This window comes from Passer montanus, unplaced genomic scaffold, assembly GCF_014805655.1.
Source record: "Passer montanus isolate IOZ18808 unplaced genomic scaffold, ASM1480565v1 scaffold43, whole genome shotgun sequence".
NCBI lineage: Eukaryota > Metazoa > Chordata > Aves > Passeriformes > Passeridae > Passer > Passer montanus.
Window position 1 is genome coordinate 1,857,657 of NW_024369151.1, and position 27,789 is coordinate 1,885,445.

Sequence of the window (27,789 nt, forward strand, 5' to 3'; positions counted from 1 at the left end):
CCAAACCCGTCACTGCCTCCAGCTCTTGTTGTAAGCTCTGCTCTTGCCTCACTGGCTTGTGAAATGCTCAAGACTATTTGTGTCTCAAGAACTGACAGGATGGACCCAGAAGGATGGGGACAGCTGAGATTTAATTAGGAGCTGTTGGTTTAATTAGTAGTGTCTCAATATATTCATGCAAGAGGGACTTGTGTATCTTGTGAGTTTCCAGCCTTCCTGCTCAGTCCTTTCTGTCTGAAGCTGTATGGGTGTGTTTCTGTAAGGGCCATCAGTAGAAAAACCTCGTCCTGCCCCTCTTCGTGTCCACTTTTCATGGAACTTTTCTAGGAATTACCCAGTCTCTACAAACTGAGAGTAACTTGCTCTGCCTATGGGTCTTGCTCTCTCCCAGGCTTTCCATTTTCCCAGTGCTGTCTGGCAGGGTTGGAGGATCTCAGGGTGTACCCAAATTTGTGACCTTTGCTGAACCCGAAGGTGTCACTCCAAGGTGGAGCTGTGTGCTGAGGTGACCTCCAGCTGCCCATCCTGTGACAGCCCATCCTCCTGCCAAAACCAGGTCCCATTGCCATGCTTTGGGGAGGGGTTGAGGCTCAGGGGGACCCTTCACCCCTTCTCCCAAGGCTGCTTCTGGCCCCTGGGATGGAAAATGGCCCATTCCCAGCTCATGGATGCTCTGAGTCCCTGCAGCTCTGGACAGTCCCTGGCAGCTTGAGAGAATCTGTTAAAATGTGGTGATCACTGTCTGCCAATGGCTCTGATGGAGAGGGATGAGGGAAGGGGGCTCTGCCTTTTCCTTCCCATGGCTGGTTTTCATGAAATGAAGACTTCTCTGATGCAGACTCACTTCACTCCCACAACTCCCACAGCACTTTCTCCTCCTCTGCTCCCTTGTTAGCTGCATCCAGGCATGCAGGAGTTTTCCAGAGGGTATCTCAGTCCCCGGGTGCCCTCTGATTCTGTCACTAAAGCATGCCCTGCTCCCTTGTGCTGTGTGGGGTCACTGCAGGCACAGTGGCTCTGCCACCCACCTCATCCCACATGTGCAGAGCTGGGTCTCTCCTTCCCTGCAGCAGGGACGCTGGAGCCCCTGGGTGCAGCAGACCTGGCTGAGGCCACGTGGTGACCCGGGTAAGCTTCAGCTGGCAAAATCCCAGGCTGTTTGTAAGTGCCATTTCAGAGCTCGGTTGCCAGCTCTTCATCCGTCCCTTTGGAGGAAAGGGAATGACAGGAGGGTCTGTTTGTCCTGCCTGAGCTGCTGCCAACTGCAACAGCCACCACCTCCAGCTGTGTCAGGTTGTGTAAGGGGCCAGGGCAGCTCAGGCTGGAGCTCAGGGCAAGGCTCTTCCCCCAGAGGGTGCTGGCACTGCCCAGGCTCCCCAGGGAATGGGCACGGCCCCGAGGCTGCCAGAGCTCCAGGAGCCTTTGGCCAGCGCTGCCAGGGATGCCCAGGGTGGGGTTGTTGGGGGGTCTGGGCAGGGACAGGGGGGGGCTGGGTGATCCTGGTGGGTCTGTTCCAGCTCAGGGTGTTCTCTGATTCTCTGAACCAGTTTTGCTACTTCCCCTGCTCAGCCTAGAAACTCCAAACTGACCAAGATGCAGCAGCCTCTTCCCTCCCCCTCTGCCCATACCTGTTGTAGCAGGTGTGTGACACAGGTGGGACTTGGAAGTCAGAGGTGTTCACTTGGGACTGGGGCTGAGTGCAGGGTGACCATTGAGCCTCTGCTTGCTCAGCATGTGGCTGGATTTCGGAAGGAGGGATGTGCACACAGAACCTGCCCCTGGCAGAGGAGGGGATGTGTGTGCTGTCCTTTCCTCATGCCTGAGATGCCACACCAGCTCCCCTGAGGAGGACAGCTCACTGGGTCAGGAGAAAGAGCAGTTTGAAATCTATGGCTGCTCTCCTTAAATCACCTTGGAAGAAGGCAGACGTGCCCAGCTCCTGGCATCTCTATTTTTACTTTGTGCAGAGATGGATATGGCTGAGCTGTCTCCTTTTATTTCCAGCATTTGGCACGTGCTGCAGCGCGTTGCTAAAGATGTGGCTGGCTGGATGTGGAGCTGCCTGCTTCCCTGAGTCCCTCAGGGACTCTGGGGGTGAAGGGCTCTTGCCTTCTGCATGGCTTCATCATCCATTTCTTCTCTTTGCCTCCCCCTTCCCCTCCCTTTACAGTTTTTGGACTTTGTTTTTTTCCTGTATTTATTCAAATCAGCCTTGGTAAACAAGGAGCAGGAGGGAGGTGACTGGGGCCACTGGTAGCACTGGATTCCAGAGGCATTTTTAATGGGTCTCTAATAACTGGAACTGGCCTATTCTGATGCACAAACTATTCTTATTTCCTCTGTCTGCAGCTTGGCAGTTCCAAGATTTCCCTGGAAAGGCTCAGACTGTGCATTTTGCTTCCTGACAGGCAGACTGACAAGCTCTGTGCTCAGGTGGCTCCCTTGCAGCAGCTGTGATGGTGCTGGTTTTGCCAGGTCCATCCTGACAATTGATGTTTTTGGGTTCTAGCTGCCCTCAGAGCCACATGCCTGAGCTGTGCTTGTCACACATCCATGTCCCTCCTCCTGCCTGTGGGCAGGAGCCTGTACAAGAGAGAGCCAGGCAAGTCCCCAGTATCTCCCTCTGCCCATGGGATGCTCATGGAGAGGATGATTTCATGGTCCACTGTTCCAAAACCCGGTTAGGAGTGAGATGAAGGGTTTGATCTGTTGAACCAGGCACCTCTGAAACCTCCCAAATAACCTGGCTCTGTATCTTCCAATCTTTCCTGCTCTGGGCATGAAACTGAGGAGCTCTCTGGCTGTCCTGGACGTGCTGCCCCAGCATCACCCACCCTGCAGGGGCCTGGGGATCTGCTGGCTCCTCCAGGAGCCTGGGGGATGAGGTGGGTTATGCAATCCCTGTGTCCAGCCACACTGTCAGCTGTGGGGCAATAGCTCAGAGCTGTTGTCCACCCCATTTTTCCCCAATGAGGTAAGGGGGAGCTCATGTGTCTGGAGCAGGTTGGAGAAGATGCTCTGTAACAAATCTCTGCCCCCTGAACTGCTCCAGGTCTTGTCCCAAGTGTGGTGACTTGGTGAGGGGACACTGGGAAATTTGGGGAGCATAGAGGGAAGGGGAGAGTGAAATTCCTTCAAACTTTGCAGCCTGAAATGCTGTTTTCTCTTGCTTGGGGCTGGAATGGCAACCCCAGGGTGTGTGATGGTCAGGGAATGTGGCTGGAGAGGGCTTGGTGGGGCTGAAGGTCTGGAACCCCTCAGAGCCCCAGAGCAATCCCTCCAGGGACTGTCCCTCCTCTCTAGGCACAGGCTGGCTGTGACCATGCCAGTCTGGGATGTCAGTGGTTAACTGGGCAGCCTTGGAGCTGACAGCTCCTCTGCTGGAAAACTCAGCAAGCAGCAAGCTGTAGAGGGATTTTTGGACATGGTCTGGCTTTAGCCCTGGTGTTTGACCATGGCAGGAGGGCCCCAGCCACAGACTGGCTCTGGGTGTCAGACTGCAAAACCACTGCCTGTGCTTGCTGAGCCTGTCTGCTGTGGGAGGGGAGCTGTGCCACAGCCTGTGCTCCTGAGCATTCCCACCCACCTGCTCCCTGGAGCAGGAGAGCCTCCTCACCACAGTGCAGCATGGGGCTGCAGTCAGAGCCTGTGGGCCCCTTCTCTGGGCACTGAGCAGATGGGGGTGATCTGTAAACTCCTGCTGTGTAGGGAGGCTGAGGGGGAGCCTGCTCAGGGGCTGTGGCTCCTGAAGGATGTGAATGTTCTCCAGCTTTTGGTTGGGCTTTTCTTGCTCATCTCCTGTGTGAAAATGAGGGAATGGAGTGGGTGAGTCTGGGCTTGATTTGACTGGATCCATCTGTGTTATGTGGGCTAATTCAGGGTGGGACAGGCTTGTTGTGAGCCCAGAGATGTGGCAGTGTGTCCGAGGTGGGAGCTTGGCACCAATGTGTAGGTACACAGGACACCACCCTGCTAAAACCTTTCCTGCTCCTGATGCTGAGACCCCTCCTTGGCTTTGGCTCTGCCATCTGCCAAGAGAGTATTGGATATCACCTGGGGATGTGGGGAGGATTAATTGTGATGGTTCACCTTGGGAGGGCACCTGTATCAGCTCAGGTGTGCTCTGTGCTGTGGTGGGGGAGTTCCCATGCCAGGCCGTGCTATCCTGTTCTTTCCCTGCCTTGCAAATGCTGAAGCACATCACAGACACAGGGCAGTGATGTGTCAGCCTCACTGCTGTATCGATGTTTGGATAATGAGAGTTGACATCTGGAGCTGCTTATCCTCTGTCCTTGAGTGTAGAACAACACTTGGACTGCAAGGGGCTCTTCATCTCACAGTCATGATCAGCTCTGAGGGTATGGCAGGAGATCTGATGGGGGAGGCTCTTCTTCCTTGTGGGATTACAGACTTTAAGCCCTGAGCAGCTCATTCCTCCTGACTGCATGACCCCCCTCGCTGTGACTGGGGTGTCAGCTGTGTGCTGCCCCTGCAGAGAGGGCTGGATTTGGGGTTCCTGTCTTGAGTCAGTGTGGAAGACAAGGTCACATTGGCCAGGCAGGTGCTCTGGAGAGCTGTTTGAGGTGGCTGCAAGCAGCAATAACATGCAGCCCTTGGTGTTTGGGTAGGTGGGTGGAGGTGTTGGTATCAAGAGGGCTGAGAACACTTGGGGAGGGGAGAGGAGAGCTCCTAAGCCAAGGCAAACTGGCCACCAGCTTCCCAGGGAGATACTTCCTGTGGATGCAGCTGGAACACAGGGGAGCAGATGGGTCAAACAGGCAAAGTGTCTGTCTGGTGGATCCTGTCACCTTCCTGCCAGCAGAACTATTCACCTGGCCAGTGGGGTAAGGGAGTTCTGTGGGCTCCAATTAGGCTCTTACAAAACCTGATGGGATTCAGGTGACAGATGTTCAGGCTGGGACAGTCCTGAAGGCTCTGTTTGTGCCATGATAGGTCTGCCTGTGTCCTCCCTGTGTGGGGGTGGCAGTGCAGATCATCTCTTGCTGTGCAGCAAGGCCAGTCTGTCACGTTTGTCTGTCTCTGTGGTCCAGTGTTGACATCAGAATCTAATTTCAACTTGCTGAGTATTGGCCAAGACTAACTGAAGATGTCTGTGGGGAGCTCCTCTGAGAGCCACGCTGCAGGCTGAGCTCTTGGGGTGACTTTCTCCAGGCAAGGCACAAACACAGCTCAAATTACTGTCCTTGCTTTTGGGAGGGTCAGACGGCACCACTGATGCTTCCAGACCTTGCTGTGTGGCTTTGCTGAGTGCTGTGCCTCTAACAGAGGAGGAGCCACTCCCTTAGAACTGGTGTCTGGCTGGGAAGTGATGTGTGGATGGACATTTTGGAGGTCCTGGAGGGCAAGTGTTAATGGCAAAGTGATTTTGCTGCAAGCTATTGAAGCTGAGACTGAGCCCACGAGCAGGGAGCAGGCTCCCAGGGGATGGGAATGTCCTCTGAGGGTCACAGGGCTGTGAATTCAGGCAGCAGAGAGCTTCTCCAGGCTGCACTGGGGTGTCTAGCTCTCTGCTGCTGCCTCAGACAGGGCTGTTTGAACCCCTTGTTCAGCTGGTTAATGGGCTTGTGCCAAACGTGTCTCTCCTCCCAGGGATGGTGAGACACTCGGTGGGATGCCTGGCTCCTCATGGGGTGGGAGGCAGCAGAATCCTTGGCTGCTCATCCCTGTCTGGACAGTGACACCCAAGGCTTCTGCTCTCAGCCAGAGTGCCAAGGCTGGTGCATGTTTTGGGAGGGAACACTGCTTGGTTTGGGAGAGAGCTTTGCCTGTCAGGGAGCTGCAATCACTGCTGGTAAGGGCTTCCACAGTGCAAGGAAACCAGCTTGAGGGTTTCAAAGGTGATAATATCTAGCAATAGCACTGGGGTAGCAGGGAGTGCTCAGCTGTGCTGGGAATGCTGGAAAACCTACTTTTGGAATGAAAGCATGACCTGGTTCCTTTGCTCCATTTTCCCACCTTGTGTGTGTTTTCATGAGGCACAGTGCAGTACCTGAGGCAGGTCTGAACCTGTGGTTTTGCTTTCTCCCAGTGCTGATGTGTGTCCTGTCTCTCCACAGCCATCAAGGTGAGCTGCGTTGGATCCTGTGGGGTGTCCAACAAGATCAATGACACAGCATGGACTGTGGAGGAGCAGTACTTCAACAGCACGCTGTCCCTGGCAGACAAAGGTATGGTCCTCAAAGGCCTGGTGCAGATCTGTGTTCAGAGAAGCTTTACAGAAACGTATCACCAAGACTTCAGCATCCCCTCCATGTGAAATACCCCTCACAGGCTGCCTTGGCCTGTGCACAGAGGATGGCAGCCAGGATTAGAGACTACACGAGCTTAGCAGGAGCTGTGCAGGGAAGGATCCTGAGCAGGACTTGGCAGCCACCCTGCAAACACTGCTGGCATCCTCTGGCCCTGATCTTTCTGAAGCAGAGCAGTCAGAGGGACTGCTCCCTGTCTCAAGGCTCTGTGGGCTTAACCTGCTCTGCCTGAAGCAGAGCTGTCACAGGGACTGCTCCCTGTCTCAAGGCTCTGTGGGCTCAACCTGCTCTGCCTGAAGCAGAGCTTTCACAGGGACTGCTCCCTGTTTCAATACTCTGAATTCACCCTGCTGTTTCCCACGTGTGTTTATGGTGCTCACAAAACACTGATCAAAGCTGGTCAGCAGAAGCCAGTGGTTTGCTGTGAAAGGGGTTGTGGATGTGTCACTTGTGCTCCAGGAGAAGCTCTGGGAGTGTGGCAGGATCAGCCTAGGACAGTTACTCCTGCTCCCAGGAGCAGGACAGAGATAGTGATGGGGTTGTATTGTCCTGTGGGTAAAGTGACACCAGCAGCCTCTGGGGGATCTGTGTCTGAATGAATGCTGTCTTTCTGCTGTTAAATAGGTCAGCCTTACCACAAATAATTCATGCTGTGCCCTGGCTCCTGTTGAAATCAAGATGTGCTAGTAGTATTCACCTGCTGAAGGCACTGTCTGTAACAGGAACATGGCAAAAGCCCAGGGTAGCAGGAGCTCAGCCCTCTGATACTGTTTTGTCAAATAACAGGAAATGGGTAAAACTGAAATGGCAGTTTCTGCTAGCTCAGCAATTTTCCAAGCAGAGCTTTTAGCATCGTGGGGAGACTGAACTCATTCTTGCAGCAACTGGTGAGAGGGCTGCTTGCTCTCAGGTCCCTGCCAAGGGAGACAGTTGTCTGGCTGGCTCTTGGATCACAGCCTGGGGGCTGCAGGCAGAGATAAACTGCCTGGGAGGGCAATGGGAAACATTTCTGCCTGATTCTGGATGTGCTGAGCACAGAGAGCCCAGCTGTGGGTGTCAGGGTGGGGACACAGTCACAGGAGGTCTATAAGGAGCTGCAGGCCATTGGGCTTAGATGAGTTTGGAGTTGTAGGCTGCAAGTGAGTGTGGACTTGTGGAGACCTTTAAACCTGCAACTGCACTGAAAAATGCTCCTGGTGGTCAGAGCTGTGTGCTGGGCAAGCTGGGCAGTGGCAAAAGCCAGGCAGGAAGGTGGAGTGGGAAGAGGTGGGTGTGCTGTTTGTTGGGCTTGCAGCATCTGGAAAACTTTGATAGCTGCTTTGGCAGTCAGTTCTTGTGAGGCTGCCCTTGGGAGCCATCCCCTTGATAACTAGGACTGGAGTGAATTAGGAAGGATGGAAAGAAAAGCCATGTGCTCAACTGTGCCCTTTGAAGGCCTGACATCCAAATGTGGCCAAAATTTGGTAGTCACAGTTCTCCAAGTGTTTGTGGAAAACCCTGGTCTGTTGGCTGTTGGTTTCCTGGGACCCAGACTCCTGTACACCTCCCAGGGCAGGGCTGCTGTCTGTCACCCACTGCTATCACAGGCTCTGCCAGCCTTGAGCGGGTGCCTGGGGCTGGCTGCTGGCTCTGCACTGGAGCTGGTCACTGGAGAGCCACGAGCCTGGGCTGTGACTGGGCTGAACAGGCCAGCTGGTGTCCCCCAGAGCTGCCACAGCTGCAGGCAGGTGAGGCAAGGTACAGCAGTGCATGATTTACCTTTGGAGAATTGAAGGGAAAATCTGTCCCTGTGGAGTTGTGTGTTTGGAAACTGAGGTGTGTTGTGGTGTTTGTTCCTGTCCTGCCTTGCAGAGCTGCAGTGAGATTATGAGGAAAGCCCAGCCAAGGTATCATCAGTTGATCTGGAGCAGTGTGCTGAGTACTCACTGACCTCTGACCTTCAGCTTTTTGTGTCCAGCTTTTTGTGTGGACCCAACTGCTGGGAGCTCCCAGCCTGGTTCCCAGCTGCAGGGAAGCAGAGGGGAAGAGGGTGGGCAGTCCCTGTGTGTGTGGGATTGCAGCCACGGGGGATTTGCCCTTCATGCTCAGGAATTACTACCCTGGACTCGCAGGTTTGTCCCATGTCTGCATCCAGACAGGACAGCTGGGCCCCTGGGAGGATGGAAGGGGAGCAGTGGGGTGGAGATGGGACAGTGTCAATGCTGCCTTTAGACCTGAGTCCACCAGCAGAGATGGCTTTGAAGCTGACCCTTACATTTGCTGTGCTGGCTTGCAGGGATGTGGAACAAAAGCCCTGGGGGCTGGCACTGCTCCAGCCTGCAGCACAGGAACAGAGAGAGCTGTCTGCTGTCACAGCCCTCCCTGTGACACTGATGGGTGTCTGGGCTGGTGGAGCAGAGTGAGCCAGGCTGCTCCTCCACATCCCTGCCTCTGTGTCTGCCTGTCTGTCTGCCTCCTCTGAGGGGCTGCTGGCAGCACAGTGCCCTGGCACAGCTCAGCCTTGCAGGGCTGTGCTGGGGGAGCCCTCGATGGCCTTGTGCACGCAGAGCCTCAGCGCTGACTCAGCCGTGGCATTTTTAGGCTTTCCAGGAATAGCTCTCAGCTGTCCTGGCCTTTCCTGAAAAAAGCACGAAGGAACCCCAGACAGATGGAGTGCCCCATGTGGGTGTTCCCTGGGTGTCCCTGCAGGGCTGAGCCACCTGGGAGGGGAAACTGAGGCAGGCTGGCCTGCTGGCTCTGGGGGTGTGGGGTGGGGAGGTCACTGATGGTGATGGCAGGAGCCCAGGGTGGGTTAGGGGAGTTGGAAGCATTTCCAAGCAAGGACTCCTAAAGGAGCCCACCCTGCCAGCACACAGCTCCTGCCCTGGCCAGCACCAGCAGCTCTGTGACAGAGCACCCCAAGCAAAGGTTACTGGTGGCATCTGGCACGGTCCTGCAGGGGAATAAAAACCATGCAAAAACCCCCCAGGGTGAATCTGTGCCTGTTACTCCAGGTCAGGGGTGGCTGTGCCCACCTTCTCCCACCACAAAGCAAACAGCAGAACGGAGGGAGGGTGGGGCTGTGGAAGGTCTGGTGCCAGCTGGAGGGGCTGCCTTCTGCTATGTCCCCGGAGGCCTGATCCACACAGGGGATGTCACTGCCGAAACTGAGTTGAGGAAGGGAGGAATTTGCTTCTGCCTCAGAGGACTCTTCTGTTCCTGCCTTCCCCTCACTGCAGCAATGCTCTTACCTCTTCTTTTTGAAGAAGTACATTAAAAAGAAAGGTGAGCAGGAGCAGCATGTCCCTGCTGGGGGAAACTGGCAGCCAGGCTGTGCCCTGGGGCAGAGGGTAGCTCCAGGCTGTCCTCTGACACCATCCCCAGCTCCCTTGAAAGGGGCTCATCCAGTCTGATGGCATTGGCCTGGACTGAGGAAGGATCCCAGGTGTCCCCAGGGCCACACAGCAAACTGGGCTCTGTCTTGCCCGTCCCTAGTGAGTGGCTCAGCTCCAGTGGTGCCACTGCTGTGCTGGCACCCGTGGAGGTGGTGCAGGGAGGCAGGCTCAGCCTGACAAACAGCCCGCCTCGCTCTATCCCTTCCCACATCCTGAGCACTAACTTGCAAAAACACCAATCTGTGCTCTTTGAGGACATGTGGGGGGAAGGGGAGAGGAGGTTTGCAAAATTGTTGAGGCTCAGATTGCTCTTTAAGCCTCTAAGAATGACTCCACACTTCTCCCACACACCTTTGCATTGAAATAAGTGAGGGGGAAGTTCGTCCTCTGTGGTATCAGCTACTGCTTGTATTACACACTGCTTTTTGTATTACACACTGCTCTGGGTTTTTTTTAAGGCTGTACATTGCATGAAAAAAGAGGCAGGCCCTGAAATAACCCAGATGCCCACATTGGCACTTAAGGCACTTTCCTGTCTCTCCCCACCTTGGCACAGGGTGTGCAGGACCTGGCTGTGCCACTGGGGCAGGTTGGTGATGAGTGCTGCTGCAGAGGACCCTGCTCCCCCCAGGGCTTGTCCCCAGTGAAGCAGGGTGTCCTCTGTGCTCTGGGACAGCCTCTGGTGGGGCTGGGCAGGAGCTGGAGGCAGCAGGCAGCCATGAGGAACAGGGAATTGTGCTGCAGCCTTGGCAATCACACACAGGCCAACGGTTTAATGAACTCGGGCTCTTTACATCAAAGCTGCTGGGGAGTGTGGAGTGTGCCAGCTGCTGCAGAGCCTCTCACTGCTCTGTTTGCTGGAGAGGCTGCTGTGCCACAGAGGTCACTCAGCCACTGAGGGCCCCCAGGGGGGGTTGTTACTTGTGTCCTGGACAGGAGGCTAAGAGGGTATTTACTTTTCCCACTTGGACTTTGATTGCTCGCTGGTGTTGATTTTTCCTTTTGCAAAGAAAGGCAGGAGGGGTGGGGGCTGCTGGGTTTCTGTAGGTGTCAGCAGTGCAGGGGATCAAGTGGCAGCGAGCACAGAATGGCACCGCTTGTACCCGCTGCTCTGGGACACAGAGATGCTTCTCTTGGTCCAATATAATGGAGTGATTCAGCTCTGCAGAGCCTCCTGCTCCTCTCCGGCTGAACAAGGGCAGAGCCACAGCAGGGAGGGGGAGAGGAGCAGGTCCATCATGTGCCTGTACCCCCATGGGGCTGTCCCTTCCCTGCACACACAGCTGCACACACAGCTCCTGCCCTGTGGAGGGGTTGTGCATGCAAAGGTAGACTTTGTTTTTTTTTTTCATTCCCTCCTTGTACCTGAGCTGAACTCATGCAGGGAGCTGGCTGTAATTTCCAGTTGACCTTTCTTTTGGCAGCTTGTTAGTTAGCTCGAAGGCGCTGCAGGGATTTCCTGGCAGCTCCACATGCTTCCTCTGCTGGCAGATTTCTTGCACAAAGAGCATAAAAGGGGCAGCTGTGCATCACCTCTTCCCTGGGGTGGTTCTCTGCCGGCCTGGCACAACACCTTCATGGCCAGCAGTTGGCACAAGGTAACAATCCTGGCTCCCAGCTGAATTAAAAAATCTTGGTGACCTGACTAAGCAGAATTGTGAGACTTGTGCAGCTTGTTCTGAGCGAGCAGGAGGTCTCAGAGCAACAGGTGATGTTACTGGACAGCCCCTGCCCAGGTGAGAGCAGCAGGGTGTCCATGGGCAGTGCTGAGCCACTGCAGATGTTCTGGTGCCAGCTCCTGGCCACACTGTGCTGCTGGGCTCGGGAGCAGTGGCTGCACAGGAAAGCCACACTGAGGGATCTGCTGTGCCTTGGGTCACAGCCGCTCCCTCAGCACTTCCCAATTTCTTGCCTCAGTAGACCAGTTAATCCTCTGGGTTTTCTGCAGCATTGCCATACTGCCAGATCCTGCTAATTCATTGGGAATGTCTCTGGAAACTGCTGACACAGAGGTTTATGAGCAGTGGAGCCCTTGCCTCAGTGCTGGGCGCTCTGCTGCACCTCCTGTGTTACAGAAGGGTTGATCTCAGCAGCATTACCAGTGGGAGATTGTTCCTGCTGTGTGTGTGTGTGTTTGCAGAGCTGGAGGAGTTGCTGCCTTGAAAGGGAGCGTGGAGCCCGCTGGGGCTGTGCTCCATCACTGCCACACAGATCAGGAGAGCTCTCCTTGGAGCCGAACACCGAGGCTTTCCTGGCAGCTTTGCCTGAGCTTGCTGGCAGGTTCCTCTTCTGGCTCTTGGCTGCTCCCTCTGTGGCACCTGTGCCTGCTGATGGCACGAGCAAATGTGTGCATTTCCCCTCCTTTGTTGCAGTTTGTAATCCCCTGTATTAACTCCATTCACCAGAGGCTGAGTTGAGTCCTGTGCTAAAGCTGCAGTGGCTCAGCGTCACCTCAAGTGCCCTGGCACAGACTTAATGCTCCCTTCTGACAGCTCTGACAGAGCCTCCTGAGAGCTAAAGAGCTCTGGCCCCTTGCTTATATCTAATATTCAGTTTTCTGGCTGTAAAAGGGGATGAGGAGAGAGGGCAGGACAGGGGTGAGCAGGGTGCTGGCTGCTGGGACTGCAGTGAGACTGACATCTCTGTCTGTAGCTGGGGACTTGGGGTCCTGTGGCACAGTGCAGAGCTAGGGCTGCTCATTTCTCCACCCCAAAGTGAAAAACACAAACCTTGTGCTTTCCTGCTCTCTGTCTGGAGAGGAGAGTACTCAAGCTGTGCATCAGCAGCACCAGAATCAGTCTAACCCAGCACCTTTGGAGGAGCTTGCCTTCCCCAGGGCTGGCTTTAGGCAGCAGGAGGAAAGAGACATATTGCTGCAAGTGATGGCACAGGGGCCAGCAGGCACCAGGTACCTCTCTGTGCTCCTTGAATTGGCCAACACAGTTAATGCATCACTTGTTAAGTAGCCAGGGAGAAACTGCCATATGGTCTGGCCTGCTGTTCCTCTGCTAGAAGAACCAAAAAAATCTGTGTACTCCAAAGGTGCAGCCTGTTCCTGTTCTAGCATCCAGGAGGGAGCAGAGCCTGGCAGGGACTGTGGGGAGGGACAGGGCTTGGGGCAGGAGCCCCATTTCAGCCACTGCCTGTCTCCTGTGCCTGGGGTGCAGGGACACTTTCCAGGCTCCTAGTGGTGGCTGCAGAGCTGATATCATCCTTCTCTTTGGGGGCTGGAGGGAGTGACAAACTGGATTATTCCCCTCTTTTGCTGTGTACAGCTGTGGGTGGAGTGTGGTGAGGCAGAGGTGTGTGCTGTGCCACACTCTGTGGTTCCAGGCCTGCAGCCTGCTGTGTGTCACACATCTGGGCTGGCTGTCCCAGCACACCACAGTGTGAGCCTTCCCAGGAGAGGAATCAACCTCATCTGAGTCTGCTGTGTGACCAAGGCACTTCCTGACTCCCTTCTGCTATCCTGGAGGTCCTGGTTTTGTTGTGGTGGCCGTGACCCTTGTGCAGAGATGGCTGTGACCACCTGTGACTTCCAGACAGGGACCCTGGGGCTGGGCCAGCCAGCCTGGCATGAGGATTTGGCAAGTGTCCCCACAGTGGTGCTGGTTGGAAGGTGCAGCCCAGCAGGGCTGGCCCCACCAGTGCTGTCAGACTGGGCTGTTTGCACAGAAAGCTGCCAGACAGCCCTGGGAAGGGGGTGGAACACGGCAGGTAGGGCTGTGTCCTTGTTCCTGTGGGGCTGGCTCCTCCTGAGCCCCAGCCCAGCCCTGCTCTTGTGCCAGGCAGAGTTGCTGGAGGACATTTCCCAGCCCTTGGCCTGCTGCAGACAGGGCAGGGTGTGGGCAGGGAGCTTCCCCTTGGTCCGGAGGGATGGTGGCTTTGAAGGGATGGGGATTTCTCTGTCTGCCAGCTCTGCCTGGGCAGGGGCCTGGCAGCACCAGCCAGGGAGGGGTGACTGCTAGGACCAGAGCCCAGACACTTTGAGCAGCTGTGGAGGAGTAAACTTGACTTGGATCGTTGGTTTAACAGTGTGAATACAGACCTGTGGTCATTTCAGCCCCACTGGGTGTGATGGTGACAGCTTTCCCTTGCACTGTGCTGGTTTGCAGTGGGTGCAGGGAAACCTTTGGGTGGGAAGGGACCTTAAAGATCACCTTATTCCACTCCATGCTGTGGGCAGGGACACCTTCCACTGTCCCAGGCTGCTCCAAGACCCGCCCAGCCTGGCCTTGGGCACTGCCAGGGATCCAGGGGCAGCCACAGCTGCTCTGGGCGCCCTGTGCCAGGGCCTGCCCACCCTCCCAGGGAACAATTCCTAATTCCCAATATCCCATCCATCCCTGCCCTCTGGCAGTGGGAGCCATTCCCTGTGTCCTGTCCCTCCATCCCTTGTCCCCAGTCCCTCTCCAGCTCTCCTGGAGCCCCTTCAGGCCCTGGCAGGGGCTCTGAGCTCTTCCTGGAACTTCTCCTCTCCAGGTGAGCCCCTCTAGCTCTGCCAGCCTGGCTCCAGAGCAGAGGGCTCCAGGCCTGGAGCAGTTCCATGGATCTCTCCAGCAGCTCCATCTCCTCCCTGTGCTGGGCCCCAAGGCTGAGGCAGCTCTGCCTGAGCAGGGCAGAGGGGCTGAATCCCCCCTTTGCTGCTGCCCACGCTGGGATCAGCCCATGCAGGGGGGTTTATGGGGCCAGCACACAGGGCTGGGGCACACTGAGCTCATCCACCAGCATTGCCAAACCCTTCTCCTCAGGGCTTTCCTCCATCCATTCTCTGCCCAGCCTGTGTTTGTGCTTGGGATTGCTCTGACCCAGGTGCAGGACCTTGCTCTTGGCCTTGTCAGACTTCCCAAGGCTCTCACAGCCCCTTCAGCCTGGCAGGGTCTCTCTGAAGGGCAACCCAACATCACCAGGGGATCCAGAAGACTTGGCATCAGCTCTCTGGATCAAGGCATTTCTTTTCTGTGAATGAAATGTTCCAGGACTCCTCCACATCCAGTGGTACAAGTGAACAACCCCAGTCCCAGTGTGGAGCAGAGGGGAGCCCTGAGCCATGAATGAGACACCAGACCTATCTCTGCTGCAGTCAGGGACTTCTCCAAGGCTCTTCTGCACCATGAGTGTGTTGTTACTGCTCCTGCTATCTGCACTTCAGTTTTTCTCCAGGCTGTCTGGAGCAGCAGCTTCTTTCCCTCCAGGAATTTTTTTGTGAGGAGGTTTCCCAAGGCTGTGTGGGGGTGGCCAATCTCTGCTGGCTTGAGTTCTATCAGGAGGACAGGCTGCTGCAGGTACAGCCCCACAGCAGAACCCTGCTAAGCCTGCTGCCTCTGCTGCCTAATGACTTTCTCAAGGTATTTTTAGCTGCACATAAACTTCAGGAAAAGCTTTTTTGCATCCGAGGACACTGTGGCCTTTGTTCTGGCTTCTGGGAATGGGGAGGTGCTGGCTCGGCGTGGCTGGCACAGCCCTGTCCCCTCACAGGGTCTGTGAGCTGCCCCTGTTTGAGGGGTCTCAGTGCCCCCTGGAGCAGTGCTGAGCCCCTGCTGTCTCCTGCCCTGGCTGGGGAGTGCTTTGGCAAAGCCTCTGGCTCTGGAGGAGCATGGAAAGGGCAGCTCTCCCCAGGTGTTGGGATGGCCATGGGCCCCCACCATGGTTGGAAACCAGCTCACCTCTGCCTGCTGCCAACAGCAGTCTCTTGCAAAGTTGAACAGCCTCTGTTCCACTTGCAGATGGAATTGGCACATTAAATGTCCTGATTGTTGCTGGAAGCTCTCTGGGCTGGAGGGACAGGGGTGATGAGTGCCTCCTCATGGGCTGTGTGTTCCCCTCACTGCTGGGATGCTGGAATTGCACAGGGGCTGCAGCTGTGGGATGGCTCTGGACACTCTGCCTGATGCTACATCTCCCCTGCTGTGATCTGGGCATCTGTTCAAGGCTTGTGAATGCCTGGTGAGACACACATTGCCCTGTGTCACCAGCACAGTGGCTGTGCTGGACTGACACTGCAAGTGTCCCTTGCAGGGAGCTGAGCTGGTATTTGCTCCTGTTTTCCATGGCAGAAATACCTGGGTGTTGGCTCAAGGTCAGTCTGTGCCCTGCCCATGCTCACAGGAAAGCTGGGATAAGGGAAATTGCAGATTTCCCCTATTATAGCAAGATTAGTCAACATTTGGATGTGGAAGCTCGGCCTTTCAGAGCAAAGTTGCCAGCTGGAGAGTTTAGAAGCAGTTGCCACCTCCCTTCCCATTGTAAGGGTGCTTGGTTTGGGATTTGCCAACTTTCCACCAGGCAGAAGACAGAGATGTTTTTGTAATTCCAAATTGCAAATGGAGCTGTTCCTGTGCCCGTGCTGGAGGAGCCTCTGCCAGGAGAAGCAAGAAGGAGCCCAGGTTGCTGCTAAATATCTGCCTTTCCTCCTGGGGCAGTGGGAGGCAGGCAGGACCCGAGCTCACCTGTGGGCTCTGCTGCCTTCTCACTCTGCCAGGCACTCTAGATCATGCCTGTGCTTTCACAGGAGTCTCCTATCTCCGTCAGGACCACTGGCTTTTCTTCATCTTAATTTTGTTAACCTTTGTCTGTGAAACAGCCCTGGCACTGAACTCCTTTCTGCACCAGTGGGTGCCTTGGAATGCCCTCTCTGGGATACTGAGAATGCCTAAAGAGGCTGCTCCCTCTTGGGGGAAGGAGAGAGGGGACTGGAAGGAGCAGGTCTGAAAACAAGAGCTGTTCTTAGTCACCTGCAGCATTTCCCTGCTCCATGGAGTGGAGAGCAGGGCTCACTGTGCTTCCCTGGCTCCCTGCTCAGCTCAGGGCTGGGGTCAGGGCTCTGTGGCCACGAGCCAGGCACTGCTGTGATGCCCTTGCTCTGTGTGAACTGTGGCAGGACACAGCTTCAGTCTGGGGTCTGGGACCCTTCAGGCTGGTCTGGGAACTCCTCTCTGGTTGCAAAGAGCAGGAAGGGCCTTTTCCAGGCCTCACGGGCAGCTTGCTGCAGGCAGGAGCTGCAGGAAGGATTTCGGGCTGTTCAGTGGGTCACAGCCAACAGGGCACTTGGGCTTGGTCAGGACCATGGGCTGGTCTAGGCTCAGCTGTGGGCAGTTCCCAGCTGGTGCCCTGCTCAGAGCTTGGGCTGCTGTGCAGGACCTGCCTCAGTGCCAGCGAGTCACACGTGGCTCTGGGAGCCAAACCACATCCTCTGCAGGTGATGCTGCCCACGTGTGTTCCTGGGAGAGTTCATGGCCTTGCTCAGTGGTGCTGTGGGAGTTAGAAACTGTGAAAGTGCTCACAGGTTCACTTCCAGCCCAGCTTTCTGTTGGTGCTCCTGAGCTGGGCAGGACTTGGGCAGAAATGACTTGTTGGATGGTGCTGCCTGTAACGTAGAATAGTGACTTTTACTTGGTGGAGTCTGGGCTCGTCCTAAGGGTCCTGGAAAGGCTGTGAACTTTCATGCTCCTAGTAGGGACTTGGAATTACTGCCTGCACCTTCATGTGGGGCTCTGCATGTCACACAGCTGGGAATTCTGGTGGAAATTCTCAGTGGAATTCTCTCAGTGGCCACTACCCTCTGGAGCTCCCACCTCCCTCCCTTCTGCAGGGCAGGAGCAGCACTTGCTCCCACTCCTTGTCAGGTGCAGAGGCCCTGTACTGCAATGCAGAAGCTGCACAGGACAGTGGATGTATTCCAGGTACCCATTTGCTTTCTAAAAGTAGGGATAATGGGTGTAAGATCAATGTTGAATGGTGCCTGTTAAAAGACAGAAACCCTCAGGGCAGCAAACAAGGCTGGGTTCATCCAGTCGTTCACATTAACCAGGCTTTATCCTGGACCAACCAGCCAAGGCACCTGCTGCACCTCACCGGGCACCTTCACTGAGCCAGGCTGCCCAGGAGGGAGCAGGAGAGGCTGTCCCACAGCTGCTCCGACCCTGCCCAGCCCTGAGCACCAGCCCTGGCAGCGAGGGAAGAGCCTGGCTTGGTGCCTCCACCTGGTGACAGCGCCGGGTGCTGCATTTTAGCCTACATAGCTCGGGTTTGTTTGGGGGACAGGAGGGGTATCTGCAGGGAGGTGATGGCAGTGGGCAAATCCTGCTCCTCTCTGTGAGGCCAAAGTGTATAAACAGACGTCTCTGCTGTTCCCCCTTTGCAGGGAGGTGTTCTCCCCTTGCAGGGATCCACGATGAGGCGAGTGTTGGATTGTTCATCCCGCTGTCCCTGCGCTGTGGGGACACACTGTGCCTCGTCCCCATGGGGTGGCTGAGCGGGCAGAGAGGCAGAGATCTAGCTTCTCATAGCATGAATGATGCACCAAGTCCTGCCTGGGCTGCTGTGTCAGTGGGGGGGATTTACTCTTCTGTCCCCCACCTCCCCCTTCCATGTAATCCACTTAATCCCCTGACGACAGGACTCGATTACTGTCAGCTCTGCAGAGCCAGCGTTGCTAACGGGCAAGCTGCCTCCCCTGCTTGCAACAACAAAAGCACCAGCCAGAGCTGGGCTTCTGCTACCTCCAGCAATGATCCTACAAAGCAGAACAAACACAGCTCGATTTACTGGGCATCCAAGTCTCCTCTCAGCTCTTTAAAAACAAAACCTCTCGTGTATGCATGGATTTAACAAATATGGATAAACCTCAGTGATTTCCTTACTGAAGGCAACTTTAGGAGCTGCTGGATCACACTGTGGGTTCAGTTCAGCTGTCACACTGCCCTGGAGGGAATCTGGGACTGTTGGAGGGTGCATGGAGTTGGGGAGTAGGAATCTGTTGTTTTAGCCATGCACTGGATCTTGGCTCTGCCCTGTGCCCTCGAGGCTGTTGCAGAGCAGTGGTTGAAAGAAACAAGTGCCGAGGTAAATGTTGTGGCAATATTTTTCTGAGCTCCTGTTGTCTCAGCAGCCAGGCTGAGGTATTGCAGGTCCCTTCTTGGGTCCAGGGGTGGGTGGACCTCTGGTTGCAGTGCCTGAACCCTGTGCAGTCTGTGAAGGGCTTGGTATGTGGCTGAGGCTGCAGTGGCTTGATGCCCACCAGAACTCCCTACCACCCTCAGACAGTGTCTGTGATTTCTCACATTCCCCCTGACTGCCTGACAGGGGGAAGACTTGAAGAAAAATAAACCCACAGCAGCCCTGTTCTGTGTCCTGTGTCAGTAGCCTGGGATAACCACTTGCTGTGGCACTGGGATCACTTAGAGCCTGCCCTAAATGACCTTATTTACAGCATATTTTCCTACAGAAGCTCTCCTGTCCCAAGGAGGGGTGGGTGGCAGCAGGTGCTCCTGTTGGCTCGAGCACTGCCCGTTGGATCTGGAGCTGTCCAGTGGCTGCAGGCAGCAGAGCAGGTGGTGTGTGGTTCCCTGGGTGGTGGCCTCTCTCCCCCAGAAGATCACACATTCCAAGGTAACAGCCTCTCGGCCTGTCCCATCTACACTTCACTCTTGTTTCCACAGGGGTCCTGACAGCTGGAGAGCACAACTTCCCCTTCCAGTTCCTGCTGCCAGGTAAGATGTGGCTGAAGGCCCTTCCCTGCAAACCTTGCATTTTGCACACATTTCCAGTTCAGAAACTGGCCTGGCACAGCCTTATGACCTCTTCTTTCTCTCTCAACTCCAGCTTCTGCTCCTACATCATTTGAAGGCCCTTTTGGCAAGGTCCTGCATCAGGTGAAAGCTGTGATAGACACACCTCGCTTCTCCAAGGACTACAAATGCAACAAGATCTTCTACGTTCTCTGCCCTCTCAACCTGAATGACATCCCTGACATTGAGGTAAGAATGAGGAGGGGCATGGCTGGAAATGCCAACACTTCAGCACTTGTCCTTGTCCTGCTGTCTGAGGAGTCACTGAGTGGCTGGACAGCTCTGACTGCGTGCTGTGACTGTGCAAGAGCAGGACAAGGACTCCTCATCTCTCCTGCCTTGCTGTCAATACCTACTCCAGGTGATTTCTGACCCTTGTGTGTGTTGTTCTGAAAGGTTTATCTGAATTTTCAGTATGCAGAGAGATATGTTGGCCAACAGCTTCAGGTGCTTGGAGACACTTGGGTTTGAGGAATTTGCTTTGGAGAGGAAAGCAACTAAGAGGACAGTGGAGCTGTGGGGCTGGAGAAGTCAGACGTGTTGTCTGTGGCATTGCCATGTTGCTGGTTCTTTGCATCCTCTTAGAAGCAAATATTTCTACTTGCTTGTTTTGAACCCTTGAGTGTTTTTCCAGAGGCTCTCTGACTCTCTTGAGCCAACACCTCTGTCTCTGCCATCCTGCAGCAGCCCAACACCATGTCCATCACCAAGAAGTTCAACTACAAGCTTGTGAAAAGTGGCAACATTGTCCTGACAGCCACGTCTGACCTGAAGGGCTACATCGTGGGCCAGGCCATCCAGCTCCGCACAGACATCGAGAACAAGTCCGGCCGCGACACCGGCGCTGTGGTGGCCAGTCTGCTCCAGGTGGGTGCCCACTGGGGCCATTCTCTGCCTTGGCTGCTGCTCCATCCCAGGGAGGCCTCTGTGAAACTGGGGCAGTGAGGAGACAAATCTCCACCTCTGGTCCTGTCTGCCTTCCTGGGGAAGGAAGACCTAGAACTTGTCTTGCTTATCCCTGCTGAGTCTGTCACACAACAGTGGGTATTCCTGCTCTGGAACATGCCCCTCACGTCTGTGCTTGTTTGACAAAGCAGTTGGGTGGGGTTGTGTCCTGGCTTACGTTTGTGGGAGACAGAAGACCACCTGCATCCTCTGAGCCAGCTGTGTTTCCTCCTGTCTGTGCAGAAAGTGGCCTACAAATCCAAGCGCTGGATTTACGACCTGAGGACCATCGCTGAGGTGGAAGGCTCAGGGGTGAAAGCCTGGAAACATGCAGAATGGAAGGAGCAGATCCTGGTTCCAGCACTGCCACAGTCCATTCTGCAGGGCTGCAGCCTCATCCACATTGACTACTACATCCAGGTGAGTACACACATGGCTCTGTGCCCCCTCCCAGGCTGAGCAGTGTGGTCTGGGTGGTCCAGGCATCAGGTGAACCTTCCCACTGCCATGTATAATGAGGATGCCACTGTTTTCCCTTCTCTTCCAGGTTTCCCTCAAGTCTCCAGAGGTTTCTGTCACTCTCCCCATCTACATTGGAAACATTGCTGTGAACAGGGTCCCGCTGAGCCCCTCCCGCTCCATCCAGCACATCCCATCTGTGGTGGTCCCCAGTGCCCCCCCCGAGGAAGAGGAGGCTGCCAGTGGCTATCACCCCATGGACAATGTCTCCATCCCCACCAAAAGCCATTCCCAGCAGCAGCCCTTTAGCTACGCCCCAGGACTGAGCTTCCAGGAGATTCGGGCGGACTCGGAGCAGACGGGCTCCCCAAACCACCCCACACTCTGCCTGTCCACGGGAGCCACTGTCCCCTACTATGCTGAGGGGAACGTGGTGCCTGTCCCCACAGCCAGCTCACTCATCCTGCCCCCAGAGTACAGCACGTGGGGATACCCCTACGGTGAGCAGCGCTCCTGGGATCTGCAGCTGGGGGGAAACAGCTCCTACCAGCACTCTGTGCTAGCTGTGAACTGCTGGGAATCTGGGGATTCAGTCAGTCTGCTGCAGGCTGCTCTCAGAGGGGATTGTGACATCTCTCTGCCTGCTTTAGCCTCTGGAGGAGTCCCCTCTTCCAGCTGTAAAAGCCAGCTGTCCTTCCCACATCCACGCCCATGCCTGCCCTGGGCTCTTCGTGAGAGGATCTCCCTGTTCTTAAAAGAGCTTTCAGCCTCCCACTGATAGAAAAACTTCTTGGCTTGTGGTGAGGCTGGTGGGAGCATAGCCAGGAAAATGATGTCACTGAAATCTTCTGTCTGACTTGGAGTGGGCCTGCAGCTGGTCTGAAGCTGTGGGGGTGGGAGCTGAGGAAGTGTCCAGGGTGGAGCAGCTCAGGGAAATCCCAGCGTGCTGGATTCCTGCAGCCATGCTGGGGTGGCAGGGCCAGCAGGGTGTGCTGGGTTCCTGCAGCCATGCTGGGGTGACAATGCCAGCAGGGTGTGCTGGGCTCCTGGAGCTGTGCTGGGTTCTGGAGCTGTGCTGGTGTGGCAGGGCCAGCAGTGTGTGCTGGGTTCTGGAGCTGTGCTGGGGTGGCAGGGCCAGCAGTGTGTGTTAGCACACTTGTACCCAAATCAGCCCCTCTCTCTGCACTGGGGTAACAGAACACTCCATGTGCTACTTCAGCCCTGGGTTTGGGCACACAGAGCACGAGTGATCTGGAAGTGCTGGAAGACAGGAGGATGCTTGGGAAAGAAAGGGAGGAACAGAACAGGAGTGTGACGTGGTGACTTTAACCTCCGTGGGCATCAGGGCAGGGATGGGACTGACTGGCTCAAATCCTACAAACCCCCTGTACCTCAGCTGGGCAGGCAGTGGGGCCCTGGCAGGGAGAGTGTGTTGGTGGGTTGCTTCACTCTGCACTGGGTTGCACAGACTGGGGTGAAGGGAACCTCCCAAACGCCCACCATAACCTCTCTCATTCTTCCTTTCCCCACAGAGGCACCTCCATCCTACGAGCAGAGCTGCAGCAGTGCCAACTCCAGCATCAGCAATGGCAATTAGCCCCCCTGCTCCGACCCCACCGGCGCTGCCCACCCTGGCACCACGGGGCACCCGCCTGTGGCAAAGTCTGGTACAGCACAAGGCGTCTTCTTGTCTCTCTGGCTGCTTTGGGGGGGAACTGCCACATCCCAGCCTGGGCTTTTAAAGTCTTTTTCTAGGGAGGGGGTAAAAAACCAAAAAGGGCAGCCAGAGCAGCCTGCATGCGTGTAGGAGAGGTCTGGGGAACTGAACAGTCTCCTGCTGCTGCACCAAGTGCTGGAGAGCTGGATGTGGCCCTGGGCCCTGGGCAGCAGCCTGTTCCAGTACTGTAGTCAACACTAACTGCTTTACTATCAAAGCACCTGCGATGCCTTATCTGAAACGCTCCTGACTTGGCACAGCTCCACTCTAAGGGAAGGCTGGGCTGTGTGGACTTGCTCTCCTCTTTTAGGGGCTGTGTGCACTCCACAAATGGTTTTGACAGCCTTTCCTCCTTGTCCTCAGAGGTCCTAAGGGTAGCAGGAGGTTTCTTGGAGTAAGCAGGTTCAGAAGGTCAGGGACTTTAAAAAAGCCAAAAGCACAAGCCCTCACTGTACCTGAGCTGTGGAGGAGTGACTGGCAGTGTGAGTGGCCATGGGCACAAGGGGGGCTTGTGGGGGCACTTGCTGATAAGCCCTGGTGAGCTCTGGGGAAGATCCTGGTGTAGGATGGGGTGCCCTTTTCCAGCACGGGTGGCTTTTCCCCACAGAGCCGTGTGGGACACAGCCCACCCTTGCTCACTGCTGGGCCCTGGCACACAGGACAGCAACACTGCTCACTCTGGAGCAGGGGGACCACACTCCATGTCCCTGCAGGGTGCCCTCTCCTCCCAGGCCTCAGTTATGTGACCATCAATCACAAAAGTCTGTCTGATGCTACCTCTGAGTCTGCCCAGGGGTCCTGCCCGTGGGTCCCTCCCCTCTGGGCCCCTCTCCGTGGGGCTGTCCCTGGGAATGCTGTCCCTGGGAATGGCTGTCCCTGCCCTGGCAGCCCACAAGGGTGCTGGGCCAGGGGCCTGTGGTGGCACTGTTTTGCTGTGTGTCCCCTGGGCCTGAGCAGAATGTGACAATGAACACAGCCCGTGTGGGAGCTCAGCCTCCGCTGCACCCGGCAGTGGGGGGAACAAGCTGGGTTTTCTTGCCACTTTTCTTTTGCGCTTTTTCCCCCCACACACCTTGTTTAGCTGGTTTAGCACTGACTGCCCAAGCTGAGGAAACCACAAGCCACGTCCCTCAGAGCCACAGGTGCCCAGCCAGGCTGCAGTTGTGGCCTCCAGACCTCTGGCACCTCAGAGCTGTCCCCACATGGCCCCAGGCTGGGCAGGCAACACCTGACAGACCTTTAGGAGCATTTCCAGCTGCTGCCTCCTTGCTCAGACACCTCCACACTCCCTTCAGGCAGCTGGGACAGGCCCTGCTTTGCACTCTTTCTTTGCAAATGCTTTTTTATTTTTTTTTTTAAGCATTGAACTGCTTTAAGGGTAGTGTAGCGAAGGTGCCGTTCTGAGCAGTGCTGGCACAACATGCACCGAAGATGATAGAGTGATTGTCATTGTCCCTGAATATATATAAATATATATATATATATGAGATGAAGTTGTTTTTAATGATTGAATTCAGAACTACAAATTTTAATGCTGTATTTAATAAATTATTCTATGAGAAATGCTGTGCTTTTTCATCCATTTCTGATGCTGATCCATGTGCCTGTTCATGCCAAATCAGGAATGCACCTTGCTGATTTCTTACAAAATGAAGTTTTTTTGCTCTCACCAGGAAGGGTGGTGAACTCTGCCAAGGCAGCTTGGGGAAAACAAACACAGTGTGGCCTGACCACAGTGCCAGGCTCTTAATTCCACATGGCTGGGGGATATTTGGCCCCATGTGGGACTGGCTCTGGAGAGAGCAGCCACTGCACTGCTGCATTCCAGGCCCTGTGTCCTGAAGCCAGGATTTGTCCAAGTGGCCCAGGAGTCCTGGGCAGTGCTCACTGCTGGAGGAGAGGAGGGGGAGAGCATACTCTGCCTTTAGGAGGATGGAGTTGGCATAGCCAAGGTCTGGCTGGAAAGGCTGGAGACCACCAGCCCCAGCCCTCTCCTAAAGAGCCATCTGGAATGAACTTCTTGAAAGTGGAAGAAGGCTCCTCCCCACAACCCACTTTGGTCACCCCATGGCTGAAGCAGGTGGTGCCTAAATGTTGTCACTGCAGGTAGCCTGGGGTGTGATCTGTGTCTCAGACACAAAGATCCTTCCTCATTCTCTTCTCAGCTTACACTTCTGCTCAGCTCCCATGGTTCAGACTCTCCTTTGTCAGGTGGTCCAGCCTGCCATGAGCAGCATTCTTCATCCACAATGGGCCAAAGGCAGGTACAGCTCTTCATCAATGCTCTTCCTCTTCCTCCCACTTGGCTGAACCTGTCTTGCCTGAGGTCTGCAGCTCCTGTGGCCTTTCTTGCTGTAGGCTGTGCAAATCCTTGAACCCAAATCCCTTCCACACCCCTGGAAAAACTCCTATGAGCTGTCAGTGCTTCTGGACCTGCTGGGTTGGGCTGCAGGCTCCTGACCCAGCCAGGCTCTGGGAGAGGCAGGCAGGGCTGGGGGCACGACTGGTCTGCCAGCTCCTCCATCCCCGGGGCTGAGCTGCTGCTGATGTGTCCAGCCCATGTTCCTTGGCTGGAAAATGGGATTGCTCTTTGGTTGCTGTGGCCAGAGCCACTGGGCTGTTTTTCCAGACTCCCAGCCAGGATCTGTCCTCCTTGTTCCACCTTTGTTTTGGGGAATGTCCTTATTCCACCTTGGTTTGGGAATGGCCCATCCATGGTGGAGGCTGTGGAGGAGGGAGCCCTCACCCAGTGCTGTGCCCTGTCTGTGCAGTGCTCCTGTGCACTTCAGCTCGCTCTCCCAAATTATATTTGCCACAAACTGGTCTTTGGGCCTCTTGCACTTTGCAAAGCAGGGAGCAAATGGGGACACTCTTGTCTGGTGAGGAGTTCCATCACCACCAGCAGGGAGGGAGCAGGAAGGAGCTGGAGCTACACCTCAGGGTGGTTTTCATCCTTTGGGAGGCCAGGGCTGCTCCCCAGCCCAGCTGCTGTGCAGGGCCCCTCTCAGCCCTGTGAGGTGGCTCTGGCCAGGGTGCACCCAGGGCTGTCTCTGAGCAGCCTCGTTGTGCAGGAGAATTGACATAACAAGTGACAATCAGTGCTTTCCAACCCTCCTGCCCTGCCTTGGCTGTGCAGAGAAGTGAAACCTGTCACAAAGAGCCTGGCTGATGTTTATGGAGCCCTTTGAAATGGGCCAGGACTGCAGGATGGAGGGGTTGGTTCACCTCTCCTTGAGCCCCCCTGCAGGCACTGCCAGCAGGTCCTTGTCGAGGGCTTTGGATGTGGGGCAAAGCCAGTCTTTGGGTTTGGATTTGGGGTTGAGTTTGGACTCTCCCTCTCCAGAGAGGATCAACCCCTCTGTCCTGTGTGCACAGCCTCTCTGGCTTCCACCTCTTGGGGAGCTCCTTTAGGCCCTTGATCATCCCTCCCTCCTCTTGCTGAACACTGAAATAAAGAGGAAAAGCCATTTTTTCTGATCACAGCTCTAGGGAAAGAACTTCAGCATGTAAGGATTCATTCAAATTCCTGGCTCAGATTTTTGAAGCAATTGTTTTTGAGTTTGTTTGAAATGGGGAGGGAGAGCAGTGGGGCAAGAGAGAAGTTTGTGAGTTAATAGTTTCCAAACTCGGCGTTCATTGGAAAACACCAAAAACATCATCAGTTCTTTTTGTTTCTTTCCCCTGCTGCTTTTATGTCCTTCATGGATTTGTTCTTTTCCTGCTCTGCACACATTTCACCTCCATATCTTTGGTATTTTGAATGTTGTTTGTGTCCTAAACTAAACTCTGCTTTGGCATTTGCTGTCCCGCTGCCTGCAGGAGATGGGGAAAGGGGAGTTGGGGGATGCAAAGTCTCTTCTTTCTTTTGGACAATGAGTCTTTTTTAGCTTTCCACTGAACTTCCAGGAGTTTTGTAGAAATAAATATTTTCTGCTAGGACGTTTTCCTGTGGAGCCATTACAAGACAGGAGATACAGGGTGTTCTAGGCTCCATTTGGGTTTTATTCTATATTTTAAAAAATTTGCAACTATCTGCAACAGGAATGTCCCATCCTTCCTCCCCAAGAGAGACTGGCAGGGTAAAACCCACAAAACTTGTGCCCTTTCTTGTACCACTACTCATGGCTGTAATTCTTTATTCCTGTGGTTCTCTTTACAGATTTTGGGGGTTTTATACAAAAATTTGTGATGGCTCTGTACAACCTAAGACTTCTGTGCAATTTCTAACTGGGTTTTGAAATGTAAACTCACAGTTTTCCATGTTTACCACGGCTTCTGGGGAGTATTTTTGTCCTGGGTTTTAACCCCCCAAATGTAAAGAACTGGAAAAATGTAAATAAAGATGATCTTTTTTAAGACCAAGGGTAGTTTGCTCTGGGTATGTGATGATCATAAATGATACCTCAGCTGTCTGGATGCTGAGACCTGATGGTGAGAAGTGGTTCAGGGCTGTCAGTGGAGGCATCCCCACTGGAGCTGGAGCTTGGAACCTGGTTTAGAGATGAGGTTAAAGCAAAGCCGTGGCTCCTGCGGCTCGGCAGGGGAATGGCTGGGGTGGGAGGGTCCTGCTGGGCTGAAGGAGCTGTTGCTCGCTCCCATGGTGAATCACAGAATCATGGAATATCCTGAGCTGGAACGGACCCACAAAGATCATCCATCCCCGTCCCTGCACCAACCCCACCCTGGGCATCCCTGGCAGCGCTGGCCAAAGGCTCCTGGAGCTCTGGCAGCCTCGGGGCCGTGCCCATTCCCTGGGGAGCCTGGGCAGTGCCAGCACCCTCTGGGGGAAGAGCCTTTCCCTGATTTCCAGCCTAAAATCTCCGCCGCCGCAGCTCCGTGGGCAGGTGCCGCTGGAAGGAAGCGCCGGGGCGCTGGGGTTGTGCTCTTCCTGCCGGCCGGAATCCCAGGATGTGCAGCTGCGCCTCCGCTCGCCCGGCTCGGGCGGGAGAGGGCGATGTCCGCCCGGCTGGAGCGAGGCGGCTCCGGCTGCCCGGCCGAGCCCGCAGCCCTGTCCGGGAAAGCAGCGAGCGCTGGCACGGCACGGCCCGGCCCGGCCTGGCCCCGCTGCCCTTCGCTCAGGATGGCTTTGAGGCGGACAAGAGCCGTGGCCGGTGGTGATGGGCTGCAAAAACTTTGTGTGTTCCTGGTTATCTCAGCTTCTTTTGGGAGCCTCTCCCCATCCTGATGGCTCGGGGAGGTTTGTCCCAGTGAGCGCTGCGTCCCTGTGTCCATCTGGGAAAGGCAGAGCTGCAGCGAACGCTGGAGAGGAGCCACCAGAGCCCGTCCCCACGCGCGGCTGGCCCAGCCACCGCCCCCATCCCTGTCCCGGCGCCACCCGGCGTGCCGGCTCTGGTTTGTGGGAGCAGGGATGAAGGCAGGGAATTCCCAACATCCCACGTGAGGCTGGATGGCGATGCTGGCATCCCCAGTGCGGGTGGGGTGATGCTGGCACCCCA

The 27,789-nt window shown here is 55.4% G+C and overlaps 1 protein-coding gene across 1 annotated transcript in view; it reads left to right on the forward strand.

Annotated features, from left to right (window-relative positions):
* The window catches only part of ARRDC1 (arrestin domain containing 1), a 37,774-nt gene extending 11,079 nt beyond the window's left edge, over positions 1-26,695 (forward strand). The window contains exons 2-8 of the mRNA XM_039720182.1: positions 6,078-6,188; positions 19,084-19,134; positions 19,247-19,401; positions 19,897-20,079; positions 20,401-20,577; positions 20,705-21,116; positions 22,149-26,695. Of these exons, the coding sequence (XP_039576116.1) occupies positions 6,078-6,188; positions 19,084-19,134; positions 19,247-19,401; positions 19,897-20,079; positions 20,401-20,577; positions 20,705-21,116; positions 22,149-22,213 (1,154 nt within the window). The 3' untranslated portion in view covers positions 22,214-26,695. The remainder of the gene's footprint in view (positions 1-6,077; positions 6,189-19,083; positions 19,135-19,246; positions 19,402-19,896; positions 20,080-20,400; positions 20,578-20,704; positions 21,117-22,148) is intronic.
* The last annotated feature ends 1,094 nt before the right edge of the window (positions 26,696-27,789 follow it).